The sequence below is a fragment of the Alexandromys fortis genome, unplaced genomic scaffold (genome assembly GCF_014885135.2).
Source record: "Alexandromys fortis isolate MF-2015 unplaced genomic scaffold, M_Fortis_MF-2015_v1.1 scaffold_13, whole genome shotgun sequence".
Taxonomy (NCBI): domain Eukaryota; kingdom Metazoa; phylum Chordata; class Mammalia; order Rodentia; family Cricetidae; genus Alexandromys; species Alexandromys fortis.
In genome coordinates this window covers 725152-739768 of record NW_026067908.1, presented here as the reverse complement: position 1 = coordinate 739768, position 14617 = coordinate 725152, and the positions used below count along the sequence as shown (strand labels likewise).

Sequence of the window (14617 nt, the reverse complement as noted above, 5' to 3'; positions counted from 1 at the left end):
TCTTTGGGCTTCTGGTACGACTGTATTCTAATTGTCTATTTGCATATCTGACCTTGTCTGTCAGCTGTAGACTTCTGATAATATCACCTAATTTGTCCTTCAACCTCAGCTGCCAGGATAATGTGCTTATCTTGTTTAACAAATGAGGTGTGTGTGTTGTGCCCTGATTCACTCTCCCCATTTGCTGTGATGAGATGGGTTTCATGGTTTACATTTTTGTTTTTTATTTTGGTTTGGTTTCAAGACAGTGTTTAGCCCTTGCTGTCCTCACTCTATAGACCAGATTGACCTAAAACTCAGAGATCTGCCTGCCTCTGCCTCCGGAGTGCTGGAATTAAATGCTTGTGCAACCACTGCCTAGTGACAGAAAGTTTCCATCCAACGACATCATTAAGGCCTCCTTTGCCTCCAGGGAACAGAAGAGGTTTGATTTTTACGAACCTTTTCAATTCCTATAGCATAAAAAATGGACATGAATTCTAACCCTTCCACAGCCACACACGGGGATTTTATGTGGACCCAGGGAACTAGACAGGAGAATGACTGACTAAATGGAAGTTTCCAAGGAATTCTGATGATAAATATTGTACGTTCTTTGAGCATGCTTTATTTTAATGCAGAGAGCATTTGCAGAGATCCTAGGAAAATGCATGCCAGTGTTAGGCACAGTGGCATGCACAAAACTGTAAATAAATACTACCTTCCCTGGATCGCCAGCGACCATCTCATTCTTCGACATACCAAAATCCTGTCCTGTTGGCTGCTTATTCTTTACAAGACTCACGGATGTGCTTGGTGACGCTGACCCATGTCCCCAAATTTGTCATTGACTGACCATTGGACTTTCACTTCTTTGCATGCGGTCCACTGAGCAGAGCATCAGGACGGACGCCCTCTGGCGGTGGCGCTCCCGAGCTACAACCCAGCGCGGAGCTGGCGAGGGGAAAGGAGAGGGAGGAGGGGGAGGCGCAGGCAGGGGAGGAGAGGAAAAAGTTGCGCTGGGAAGTTTGGAAAGTTGGGAAGTGGCTGCTGCGGGCTTTGCCTCCCTCCGCGCGCGTGCGAGGGAACGAGCGAGAGAGCGAGCGCGGAGCCAGCGAGCGCCTGCCATGCCCGGCAGACCCCGCCTCGCCGCGCCCGGGCGCCGAGCTCGCTCCGACTCCCTGCGGCCCGGCCCGGCCCGCCGCGGCCCCGGCCCCCCGCCCCCCGCTCCGGGTCCTCCCCTCCCCCGCCCGGCGGCCCCAGCCCCCCGCCCGGCCCGGCTCCGCGCCGCTCTCCCGCCCTCCTCTCTCCCTCCCTCCCGGCCGCGGAGCAGCATGGCGGAGCCCGGGCAGCGGCCGCGCGGCCGCCCGCCGCCCCTCTGAGCCGGGCTCGGGGGCAGCCGGGCACCTCAGAGCCGACCCCCGCCCCGCCGCGCCCTCAGCCGCACTTGTCCCACTGCGCGCCCCCTGGAGCGCCGCGCACCCCTGGGACCCTTGCGCGCCCCGGGTGCCCAGCATAACCCGAGATCCCCCGCTCACCCCGGGATCTGGGGATTGCCCCAGGAGCCCCGCGTACCCCTGGACCCTGACGCGGCTCCCCGAACGCCACGCGCTCCAGGACCCCTGCGCGCTCGCAGAATTCCGGGGCTTGGCCAACCCGGCTGCGCGCCCTGGTGAGGGGCCCCGCCCCACCTCAGAGGATCCCCCTCTTCCAACAGACGGAGCCCCGCCCCAGAGGGACCCCCAGGTCCGACAGGGACATCCAGCCACGCCCCAGCGGGCTCCCAGCATCTCGCGCCTGGAGCCCTGTGCTCCAGAAGATCCTCGGTGCCCAGCTGGGGGCTCCCCGCCCTGCTGAGGGGGCGCTGCCCAGGAGGGTCCCCCGCATCCCGCGGGCCGGGCAGGATGCACGCCGCCCTGGCGGGGCCGCTGCTTGCCGCCCTCCTCACCACCGCCCGCGCCCGCCCGCAACCCCCTGACGGAGGACAGTGCCGGCCGCCCGGATCGGTGAGCGAGCGCCAGCCCCGCCACTCTCCCGCCTGCCTGGGCACTCTAGCCCAAGGGGCGATGGTTTGGGATCTGCCTTCTTTAGCCCACTCGCTCCACCTCCGCCCTCTGGGCACAGCCCGGGCTCTCTTCCCTAGCATCCGTCCTCTAGGGCTCCAACTCTGAGCCCAGCCCAGCCCAGACGGTTCCTTCTTCACTTGCGGACAGTTTCCTCTAGACTTTTGGTCTTGGTTGGACGTTTCCCCTTTCTGTGCCTGCTTTCAACTCTCCTGTCTTTTATCTTGCCTTTACCCTTTGGTCTCTTTCCGCCTGCTTCTGACTTCTTTCCAACACCCCTTGCCCGTCTCTACACTCTACCAGCCCTTTTGCTGTTTCATTCACACAGTGCCCCTGCCCAGGCTTCCCCCTCGTTCCCTGCCCCTCCTTCTGACCATAGGTTCCCCCCCCCCGGTGTTCTCCCTCTGTACCCCAGTCCCCACCCAGCACCTATTGTCCCCAAATAGGTTTTGTTTCCTGCAAAAGGGATAAGAGTTCAGAGGAGAGAAACGGAAATGACAGAATGAACATGCTTGTCTAATATTTCCCTGAGGGGGTCAAGTAGTTACTGCTTCCCCCAGTTTTCCTCCCCAAGCCCAGAATCTCATGATTTTCTAATCCTAATTCCCTTCTCTTCAAATAGAGATTAATACATTGGTAACTAATCTGAACTCCTGGAGGCCGGGAGACCAGAACATTATTGCAGGATCTTCCTGTGCTGCCCTAGTAGCAGGGCAGAGGTTGGCCGTGGGCAAGGTGCTCAGCATGCTGCCTGCCTTGTGTAGAAGAAGTGAGCTGGCTAGCCGGTATGCACTGTCTAGTGTGCATCCCGATTTACAAATCTTGTTGGTAAAGCAAGGTGCTGCTTCCACCACCCATAATAAATACTTTGCATTTATGTCAGAATCAGGTAGAAAAATGTTGACTTGACCTAAAGTTTGTAAGTGGTCACTGTTTACTCCCGAGACTTTTCTAGATGGAAAACGGCTTTGCCTGAGAGAAATGATAGTCTCCTAACGCCTGTCTCTTTCTAAATCTTAATCGGGACAAAAAAAAAAAAAAAGCCCTGGTATTTGTGCCCCTACTCGAGGCACACAACCCTCGTGCAATCCTAGGTCACAGAAAAAGACAGACCTAGAGATAGAGAACCAGGTAGGCCTTTTTGTTGGGGAAGTCTGGAAAGCACCCAGGATAGGTACATTTCTCGGGGTTAATTCTATGGTATCCTCTCCTTCGAAACCAGAAATTGAGACTTGATTTGGCTTTGCAAGGTTTTAGAACACTTTCTCATCTATGGTCTCAGCGAGTGGCGCAAAGTAGCTAACACCCCAGATCTGCCCTCCAAGAAGAAAACCTTACCCACCGGGACGAATGGGAAGTAACTGTTGCTATAGGTGTGCTATTTTTAATAGGTGTTCTGCTTTCAGAGTGCTCTTGGCATGTGTCTTCTAATGGCTGTATTTAAAAGTTATATGACTTCCTCTTCTCTTGCCAGAGCAGGACTCTTGGTCCCCCCGCCTCTCCCCACCCTCTACATGAAACACTACTGGTGAAGGTTTGCCTTGGCCAAGCATGAATGTTCTCAGGTGGTGTGGCAGTCCTTGGCTTTCACAGTGAAAGCTAGTCATAAAGAGAGCCTGCCTTCATTGCCCACTTCCTCTGTGCCTGGCACCACTCTGAGGGCTTCAGATATGTGTGTTCTGTTTCGCAAGCCTGCCAATAACTTCCATCCTCACCCCCATTTTACAGAAGAGGAAACTGAGTCTGTGGGGAGTGATATGATGTACTCTGCCAATTATTCAATTAAGATAGCATTTGAGTGTGGAGCTTTTAGCTTGCAAAGCCCTTGCCAGTGGGCCTCTGCCTTCTGGCCCCATCTACCCCTGCCACGTCTCTGTGCCAAGCCTGGCTCTGCTCTTGCTCCCTTTGGCCTCACTGATCTGCCTCTCCTCTCTCCTTGTAGCAGAGGGACATGAACTCCTTCCTATGGACTATTCGGCGCCACCCCCCAGCCTATTTGTTTGGCACCATTCACGTTCCGTATACCCGAGTCTGGGACTTCATCCCTGATAATTCCAAAGCAGCCTTCCAGGCCAGCACCCGCGTCTACTTTGAGCTGGATCTGACGGATCCCTACACCATCTCGGCCCTGGCCAGCTGCCAGCTGCTGCCCCACGGGGAGAACCTGCAGGACGTGCTGCCAAGAGAGCTCTACTGGCGCCTGAAGCGCCACCTGGACTACGTGAAGCTGATGATGCCCTCATGGATGACACCAGCACAGCGCGGCAAAGGGCTCTATGCTGACTACCTGTTCAATGCCATTGCTGGCAACTGGGAGCGCAAGAGGCCAGTGTGGGTGATGCTGATGGTGAACTCGCTCACCGAGACGGACGTGCGCTCCCGGGGCGTGCCTGTGCTGGACCTCTACCTGGCCCAGCAGGCTGAGAAGATGAAGAAGAGAACTGGGGCTGTGGAGCGGGTTGAGGAGCAGTGCCATCCTCTCAATGGGCTCAACTTCTCCCAGGTAGGAACACCCACATGCCAGCCTAGCCAGCAGCCCCAGCCCCACAGTGTCTTGGTCCTGCCTGGTCTCTGATCTTTGTCCTGCTCCAGCAGAGAACCACAGCCAGGTCCCATCCCCCAACCCCTGCCCTCCGCTTTCTGCCCCAAGCCAAAGCCTCTCTCTGGCTCTGGGACAGCACTGGGCCGCTTTGTTGGGGGTCAGGGGAAACTACTACGTGCCAAAGTTTGGGTGTTTCTTTCCATTCCGGTGGTTCCCTGTTGGGGGATATCCACTCTCCACCTGCTGTGCTTGCCTGAGCAGAAAGAATTTCCCCGGGAGCATCAGAGTGATACAAAACAGAAAGAGGGAGATGCCCCTTTGCAGGAGGCTTCCCAGGCCCTGGGGACTTGGAGCTCAAGGCTGTCCTGAGCTTGTTTGGACACTCACCTGTGAGTGGGTCTGTATAGAAACAGCACAGAGGTGGACGGCATGGTGCCTAGGCTGTGCTGGCAGGGAAGGCATTGTGGGCATGGCCTCCACCAGCACAGGTCTGCTGGTTGATGCCAAGTTCTTCACAGTTCCCTGGGGCCTTCGCTGAGGTCTGCTACTCTGGAGCTGCCTCCTTAAGACTGGGGGAGCATCCAGTGGGCAAAGGAGAGTTTTGGGGGTAATAATTTCATAGAAGTGTGTTTGCTTAAGATCGACAGTTCTGATTTCTGAACCTAGGGAGTAGGGGAGAAGGGAGGGGCTTAAGAGCTTTTAAAGTCTCTGGCTGTCAGAGACCTGATCCAGCAAAAAGTCTTTAACCGCCTGTCTCTATGGACAGAGGTCATTCACAACTCACTGGTCCCAAACTCAACTCTGAGACCCTGGGAACAGTAAGTTCAAATCTGTGCCTAGAGAACAGAGCTGTCAACTCGGGTGGGAACTCCTGACTTGTGGATACCACAAGGAGGCCCCAATACAGGGTCTGGGTTGATGCCCTAAGTGAAATGTGGCCTCAAAGGCGTGTGTGCTCATCATTAGGGTGATAGACTCATAAGATGACTAGATCCCAGACTCTATCCCTGGGATCAGACCCAATTGCTCCAGAGATGTTGCAAGCTCCTCACCAGGGAAACGGCTGCTGAAGCTGATCCCCCTTCCGAGATCTCTGGCCTTTGTTTTTCCAGGGGAAATGCAATATTGTCCCCAGGGAGGTAAGAAGCCAGATTGATTTGCCGGCCAAATGAAAGGCGGGTTTGTGAGTTCTCCTGCTGGCTCTCCCATAATTGTGGAGTCCTTACCCAGAGGGCCCGGTGGCAGGAATATTGGGGCAGTTAGTCACGCCCCGCAGGGTTCTGACTATGCCTGCCTCCATCTCCACGGGGAAAATCCTGTGTATTCTCTGCCCCAGCGCGGAGCCCTCTGAACAGAGCGGCTCTCCTCTTCTGAAGTGATTTTCTCCTTGCCAGCCTCGTGAGCTGATATTATCAGTGGTCCAGGGGCCCCCAGCACTCACCACCCGCCCATCTCATTTCGGAGGCAGTTTTGTGGTGGGCGGCTTCTCTGCCCATATTCCTCATGTCTAGCCTCCATAGATATCTATTTTAGTTTTGGGAGGTGGGGGGGGGGATCTACTATCATGCTTGACACCCTTTTTGTACCAACCAGAGAGAAACCTGACAAGGGCTGAAGGGAGCCCTGGAGCTTTCTGGTTAAACAGTCCCTGGCTTTAATCTGTCTCTCTTAAAACAACAAAACTATCTTTCTTCAGGAGTCTGGAAACACTGCTGTTCAACCAAATGACGGCTCTGGTGGGTTGAAAACATTTGCTGCAGAGTGTGCGAGCTTATGTTTTAGGAAAAGTTACTGCGAGCCGTTCATCGGCCAGCAAGGAGCCCGCTGACAGTCTCCAAAGCCCATGTTTGAAGATCAAACAGACTCCAGTTTCTGTTGCAAAAACACTCCCACCCCATCACCAGCCTGGGCCCGCTCTTCAAATTGTTCTTGGGTCCAGCTTCTTGAAAGGGCTGTAGAAAACAAGGCTCAGGCAAAAGAAAACAGGAGTCCTCTCATTTCCTAATCTGCACACCCTTCACCACCTGCCTGAAAGCCTGACGGCACCAATTTGTCCTGATAGCATTTTGGAGGGAGGTGATGAAACTGCTCCTTCATCCTTCTGGGCAGCAGCAGGCTGACTGGAAAAAGTAGCAATCAGAACCTGGGCAGAGGTCAGTCAGGACCCTCAACCTGACAATCAGCAATGTAACTGCTTTCTCAGTAAAATGCTGTGCATACATGCGTGCCCAGTTCGATAGGAACATCTGTGATGTGTTATTGTACTGAAATATCAGTTATGTGCATCAGGACTTTTTCTTTCCTCGAATCAGTACTGTTATTACAGAATCGGGGGGTGGGCAGTGAGCGAGGAAGATGAGGAAAAAAGCTTAAAAGACTAAGCTTTTTGATGCTAAGGCTTGAGTTTTCTTTCTTTTTATTTAGTTTTAATTATAATGTTTTGAAGTATTTTATGTGTGGCTTTTTTTTCTTGGTAGAAATATGTATTTTTGCTTGCTCAGTAGAGAAAGATACTTTAAATTGGACTTGTGGAGGACAGAGGGAGCCTAAAGCTGGTAACTGCTCAGCTTGCAGGAAGAGCAAGCGGGTCTCATGACAGGTTTCGACCTTTGATTTCAAAAATAAACTCAAGGTGCTAGATTCAGTATTACCAAGGTTTTACCATGTGACCTTGGGCAAGTCAGTTCCTTCCCTTGTGCTCAGTTCACCCTGCGTGTGAAATCAGACACCAGGATGAGGTCATCTCTAGAGCCCCTTCCAGCCCTGACATTCCATAGGACCATTCTAATCAATTGCAGGTGCCAGGCACCCAGCAGGAAGCTCCACGTGCTTTTCCATTTCACCGAATTCTCCTTGTAACCCTTTGGCTTTCTTAGGTGGGCACCAAGAACGGTTGAATGACTTGCCCAAGGCCACATGGCTAATAAGGAACAGAGCCAGTCCATGGGGACTCCAAATGACTGAAGAACTTCCTATATGTAGTTTCTGTGCTTGGCAGGGAGTCATGGGCTCCAGGGCAGGGGAAAAAGAGAGCTGCCTGAGAAGTGGGTATACCCTTCTGCCAGCAGCCATAGTCACTGTCCAACCCCTGCTGAACAAAGCCAAACTGGGTTATGGTAGGGGTGGTGGAGAGCCAGGCCTGTTGGCACAGTTCCATAATCACAGCTCTTCAGGAAGCTGACGCAGGAGACCGCAAGTTCAAGCCTGGGCTACAGACTGAGGTCAGAGTCTGCCCCGGCAACTTAGTGAGACCCTGTCTCAAAGTGCAAATGTAAAAAGCAGGCTAGATAGGGATACATAGCTCATTGTACACGAGTCCTTAGGTAGGGGGTTCAACCCCTGGTGCTGCAGAACATGTGATTTGGGGAATCTGGGATGCTTAATCCTTTAGGCCAGATCTTATGGCAGTCTTAGAACCTGGAGGTCCTTAACAGCTCTGCTTGCTGCATCCAGGGACTAGTGCTGGCTTCCACTACTCCCTCTGGGGCAGCTGGTCTCAACCTGTGGGTTGCAACCTCTTTACAAACCTCTGTCACCAAAAAAAGTAGAAGCATTACAGTTATGAAGTAGCAAAGAAAATAATGTTATGGTTGGGGTCACCACGACATGAGGAGCTGCATTAAAGGGTCGCAGCATTAGGAAACTTTAAACCACTGCACGATTCTCAGTCCCTCCTGCTTCTGCCCACTCCCACTATATGGGGAGAACCCTTGAGTTAGATGGTTTTTCCATCTATTGGTAAGAGAACAAGGTTCATGCTGTGCTGCCCACTGCTGGGCTTTACCAGCATGCACTGTTGCTCCCCGGCATTCAAGAGCCAGCACTCTGGAGCATACCTGCTGAAAGTGCACAAAATGTTCATGAAATTCTTCAGTCTCTTCCTCCCGGGGTTAGGAATCATAGAATCAAATGCTGCGCTCCCTCTTTGTGCTGGGTGCGGCACTGGACCTCAAAGGATATTAACTCTAGTCCCCAGGGAAGTGCCAAAAGCTTTATTGTCATATCTGTTGTAAATTGAGACTTGAAAAAGTTGGATCTTTGGCTATGGTTGCATAGACAGGCCCAGTAGACCGAGGAATGTTCATTGCTAAAACCCATGCTCTTGAGGTATCTAAAAAGGGGACTGATTTTGGTTTTTCATAGTTCATGACACTATATGGTGAAATTGTATCTACGTAAATGTGTATGGTGTGTGTGCATGAATAAGTGTATGTGTGGGTGTATCATTATTGATAAAGTAAACTATAAAATACAAAAAGAAAAATAATTTAAAAGTACTGAAACTTCTTTCTCTGGATTATGAATTGAATCTTAAAGTAATTCTAAAAGAGGAGTCCCCAAAGACATTCTGGGTGCCATCTCCCTGGAATTCATCACCAGTTTCCCACAGAACTATTGTGAAGGTAGCCCCCAAATGAGGCTAAGCCTACACAGCTGAATACAGAAAGGTCTTCTGCATTTATGTATAGCCATATAGTAATCTGTGTCTGGTTCATCAATAGGTAGGAAGTGCTTTATAAATATTTGCAGGGTGATGAATGATGAATGACTAATGGTCCACACCCTTGATGTGCATCCTTTATCCCCTTCTGTGGCCCAGCATGGTGGGGAAAATGAATGGCTGAAGGAAGGTTGCATAAACCGCAGCAATGGATCTCCTCTCATAAACTTTAACCACTGCATTGCTTCAGACACCAAATCAAGTGGATTGTTTCCATCCCTCTGAGATACTATGGCAAGGCACCTTATGTGGAGTCCTTTGTAAACATTGTCCATGATTCTGGAGACTGTGAAGGGAAAGATCAAGGTACCAGAAGATTCAGTCTGTGGTGAAGGCTCGTTCTTCATAGATGGGACTTCTCTGAATCCTAACATGAGGGTGACTTCCCTCAGGCCTCTTAGCTAGGTCAGTAATTCACAAGACTCTGTCATTACAAACCAGTCTCTTCTCAGAGGCCTACCATCCCTAAGTTGATCACTCTGGGGGTTAGGTGGCAGCGTGTGAATTTTGAAGAGACACGGGCATTGAACGCATCGCATGAGGATTTGTGATTCAAAGCAACCCCCCCCCCCATTTCTACTTTGCCAATGACTGCAGAAAAATCATTTTCCCTCCATGGGCCCAAGTTGCCTCCTTTGTTCCATGGCAGTATTGGGCTAGGCAGTTCCCAGTGCCAACCCCGTTCTGCCTGCTGTAATTTTTACGTCTAGCCCTTTATCTTAGGGGGGCCTGAGCCAACCCACACCACAGCCTTAAGCCTGACTTATCATCCATCTTTGGCAGGCTTGTCCTTGGCGAACCCTGGCTAATACCTACCTTTCAGGAACTTGGTGGTTCATGGGGGGTAGAATGGGGCTGGGAGTGTCTGCAGAGCAGCAAGAGGCTCTCAGCTCGCGTGGCATAGCTTGCTTGACCCCTCCCTGCCCAGGCTTGATCTTCTCCTTCACTAAAGATCCCCTCCTTCCTTCACCTTTTCACCCATTAACCCGAGCAGACACAGTGCAGTGCGACGCAGGATGTGGACCAGAGACCCGAGAATGAACGGCATAGGCTTTGCCTGCTGAGAGCTCATTGCCTAAGAGTATGTGCTGCTTTGTGCCCTGTAAGGTGGTACAAAAGTCCTGTTTCACCCGGTGGAAACTCAGCCCTACAGTATCTGAATATTAGTGGTCCTTCACCCTTCGTAACGAGAGACCCTGCCCTTCCTTCTGTTCCCTGTCACGTGTCGGAAAGCTTTCAGAGCTGGTAGCTATCTCCCAGATCCTCTAAGAATGCCTGTTCTGAGGTCTGGGGCCTCTCTGAGCTTCTGCAGCAGGCCACCCTCCGGTTCACATGGCTGGGCTCCTGAGCTGGCCCTTCTGTGAGACTGAAGTGCTCTCCTTAGGGTGGAGGGATACTGGATACCCGGGCAGACCTCAGGCCACATGCACTGTCTCCTCTCTGAATTCTTGGTCCAGGGTCCATTCAGCAGAGGCTGCCCCAGGGGGCTTCTTGTAGCTCTAGAATTATGTCTAGAAAGTAGTAGTGTTTCCTCAGCCCACCACCCCTGTTGAGTCTCCCACCCACAGCCTTGTAGCCAGGATCTGTTCTGGGAATATCTGTCACATGGTGGGGCAGTCCCTCAGGTGACCCTGCTTCATATGTACACATGTTTTGTTTCTGGGTCCAGGTGAAAAAAAAAAAAGGCTCTGCTGATATTTCAGGCTCTGTATCTGGGACCTGACTGATCCCAGACCTTGATATCTATGTCTACATGGGAGCCTGATATTCGGGTGGCAGACTCAGAAGCAGAAACACAGGACTGCTTAGACACCACCGTCAAAGGACAGTGAGTGCCCCAAACTGGAGGTGATGATGCTTGGATCAGAAATTCACAGCAAAACTTCCAGGCTCAGGGCTATTCAGGAGCTCTAATTCTGAGGCTCAGAGAACCAGAGAATGGTGAAATCTTAGAACCTTCAGCTCTGAGACATTTTTTGGACCGGAAGAATCTTCACGTCATGAAATCCTAGCCTCTTAGCTTTGAAGCATTTTCAGCTCATCAACACAGACTTCTAAAATCTTGGAGTTGGAAGGGGCCATTTCTCAAGAATTCCAAGAAGCCCCATCTGCGAGCATGTCGGATCTCCTAACCCCCCAAGCCTCTCTCCACTCCCAGGCACAGAGAAAGCCTTCCCTACCGCCAAAGCACTTTCTGATGGAGATAAAACTGAGCGCGTGCCTTTGTTAATAGTTCCCATTTGGACTTCTCTCAAAGCCAGGAAGAGGTTGCCTGGTAAAGCGGCTTTTCTAGGGAGGAAACTGAAGAATGCTGGCAAGCACCCACAGCTGCCAGCCCAACGGCTGACGTTCTTTCCCCCTTGAATTTGCTTCTAAATATTATCCACTTCACTCCTTTTATCTCCCATCACTGGCTCTCTGTCCACCCACTTAATCCACAGGCAGCCGGTGGCCCAGCCTTCAGCTCGGCTTCCTGGCTGCCAAGCCGTCTCGCCAGGCTGCTCCTCCAGGATCCGCAGGCTGCTTAATCTACGTGGTATATCCTGCCCCAAGCTTGGAAACACAGTGACTTCTGCTGGGCCCCCTCCCTCTCCAGGAATTTCCTACTTTTCTACTTCGGATGCCCCCAGTTTTTGATTTTTGCAGCTCAGCTCAAAGTTAACCTCTTCCAGGAAGTCTTCCGAGAGTGCTGTTAGGTCTGAACTGGTGCAGACTTGACCCGGAGATTTCTTTTATGACTATGCCACGTGTAGTGTTGCCCTCCATGGAATTCTTTATGGAATTTTATGGCATTCTTTCAGCACTTCTATATTTGACTTTATTACTTGGGCAAGCCTTCTTTCCTGATTCTAGCCTAGTCCAACATGTTCTCACAAGCGATTGCAGAACTGATTCCAGTGTATTCCTGGTCAGAAACCCACCTCTGTGGGGGTAGCCTTTGGCTGGCTGCTGGCTACCCTCTCTGAAAGATGAGGCTGTCTTAGCTTCTGCATCTCAGTTCCTGGCATCCATGAATCTCTCTTGGACTTATTACTCCCTAGCCTAGAATATTTTGTCATTCCCGCCCTCCCCCTCCCACCAAGTGCCAGAGCATCCCCAGGCTCGTCCCTCTGTAACATCTTTTCATGTGCAAACATCTAATTTTGTTCTTCTGCGATCCTCTTGGGTTGGGGTTTCCAGTGACATTGACTGGCACAGGCTTCCTCTCCCCACCCATCACTAGAGTCCCTGGTCATGGCCACACACATCATCTTCTGCTTCCCCTGCTCCTTGAGGGCCCTTTCCCAGTTTTTATTGACTAACTAGCTCCTTCTCACCTGAATGGACTGTCCTTGTTAAAATCCCCCGCTCTTCAAACAAATGCTGCTTCATAGAAAGACTTATCCTGGGTCACTGGGTTATGGACTAACTTCCTATGGACACGGTTTAGTAGTTTGAGTTTAGGTGCAGCGATGTGGCTGACTATTAGAACCTTGTTGTGAAAGGATTGATTGTACTTGGCCCACTCTGAATGCCTGGCTGCCTTTGAAGAGAGCCAGGAAGTCATCAGAGGGGGCTCATAAATGCTTGGGCCCCGGGGCCATTTCTGCAGGACAGCCTTGGCCTTGAGATGTGCATTTTCTACACCTGTTGCTGGAGCTGTTTTTCTTCCCTGTCCCAGGGGGAACCTGTCAGCACCTCCCCAGCATCCCCTGTCCTGCAGATAGTACATGTACACATCTCTCTGTCTCGAGTACCCAGGTTTTCTTGGTTACTTTTTATTCTCTGACTCCTCTCTTTCTGACTGGGTCAAGGTCAAGAAGAAGCCTTGGAGGTTTCCTTCCCATTTTCTGTGACCTGTGAACTTGTGTTCTTTGCACAAGCCCCTTGGTTTTCCTTATTCTCAGCAGCATCCTGGTAGATTTTACCTTTAGAACCCCATATTCATTCCTACTTAAAGTTACATGGGGCGATTCAGTCCAGCAGCCCCCTTCACTGGGAAGCCTTCAGTGTGCTTACTGGGACCACAAATAATCCCAGGCAGGTTATGCAGTCTGTCTTCGTCTTAGTCTCCTCATCTCTCAGCGTCATGGGCTGTCCTGGGAGGACTGACTGGTCTAAAGTACTGTAGTATAGTGTTTTATTTTTCATATGTAAAATCACAATCAGTGAACGATATGTTTCCAGCTCCCTCCTACTGTGCACGGACATGAGCTAGAGGTGGGCACAGACAACACCCCACACTGATGTGGTCACATGTGTGGTTGCCTGGGGTACTTCCTTTTTCAGGCAAAGAGAAGCTAGAAAACAGCATACACTGCACCCCCCCCCCACACACACACACACTCCTGACTGCAGTACACCTCCAGAAGCCAGGAGGCACCTCTGAGCTCTATTTCACAGAAGAGGGTACAGCCCTGCCCAGAATTTCTAGTGCAAAAATAATGTCACCCCTGCCCCAACCCCTATCCAGTCCCTCCTTCCACCCTATCAGGGGTATTTAAAGTTTTCTGCTCTCTCTTATCTCCATGGACTCACTGTGCCTGTGAGGCTTAGTCGTCTAAGCCTTGGGTTCCACTGGAAAGACCCATTTAGTGATAAAGATACAGCGGAGAAAGGCCGGTTAGAAATCTGGCTCGCTTTAAAAGCCTTATTTCCCATAAGGTTCCTTATTGGCCTTAAGTTGGAGAAGTGACAAAAGTCTACTTGTCAGTGGTCTTTCCAACTGTTTATGTCCCAGTTGCATGCAGTCTCTAGAGCTTTTCCTTCTGTCCTAGACCAGCTAGGATATCAGCTCCCCCAGTCCCCTCCCCCATCCGGCTTCATCCACCCTTCCCCTGCAGTGTGCTCACTGAGCTCAGGAATGGTATCAGATTTGTTTTCTAGTCACTCAGGCCAAGTATTGGGACGATGGGCATGTCCCCTGATCCCCAGGGATGTGGCTGCGGCATCACTAGACTCTGGCCACTTTTGAGCGCCGGGCTCTATAGGCAGGTTGAAGGGCTGTGGGCTGGTCATGGGTTGGGTAAACGGATGTACTTTGGGACCCCTCCAGTCACAACACTCAGTCACTGGGCTTGATCTTGCCTGGGATGTTTGGTTGACCCGGCAGTCGAGTACCCATGCTGAGGCCAGCTGCTGGTCTTGGAGATGATTTTGTGTTCTTGGCGTCCATCAGAATAGTTTTGCTGGGAGGGTGGCGAGAAAGGAATGCCAGCCTCTTGGTAGAGGTGGCTTTGAAGTGCTTTGAGAAACGGGAATGGAAAGGGTGGTCCACGAAGAAGGTGCCAGCTCAGCCAAGGTGCCAGAATGGGAGTATGTAGAAAACAGGCATGCATAAATAAAGGACATTGAACCTATAATTCGGGTTCTTAGAGAAGCTAAATAAGAAGGAGAACCCAAAGAAAATCCTGAATATTTCTCCTGAATATTAAACTTCATCAGGCGATGAAAGGAGACAGAGACAGAGAACCACATTGGAGCACCGGACTGAAATCTCAAGGTCCAAATCAGGAGCAGAAGGAGAGAGAGCACAAGCAAGGAACTTAGGAC

At 51.4% G+C, this 14617-nt stretch overlaps 1 protein-coding gene across 4 annotated transcripts in view; it reads left to right on the top strand.

Moving 5' to 3' along the window:
* The first annotated feature begins 1844 nt into the window (after positions 1–1844).
* Positions 1845–14617, top strand: part of Trabd2b (TraB domain containing 2B) — a 195211-nt gene continuing 182438 nt past the window's right edge. For all 4 annotated transcript variants that reach the window (XR_007590734.1, XM_050136284.1, XM_050136285.1 and 1 more), the window contains exons 1-2: positions 1845–1985; positions 3985–4545. Coding sequence is in view for 3 of the 4 variants with exons in the window: in XM_050136284.1 (XP_049992241.1) it covers positions 1884–1985; positions 3985–4545 (663 nt within the window). In the remaining variant the exon portion in view is untranslated. The remainder of the gene's footprint in view (positions 1986–3984; positions 4546–14617) is intronic.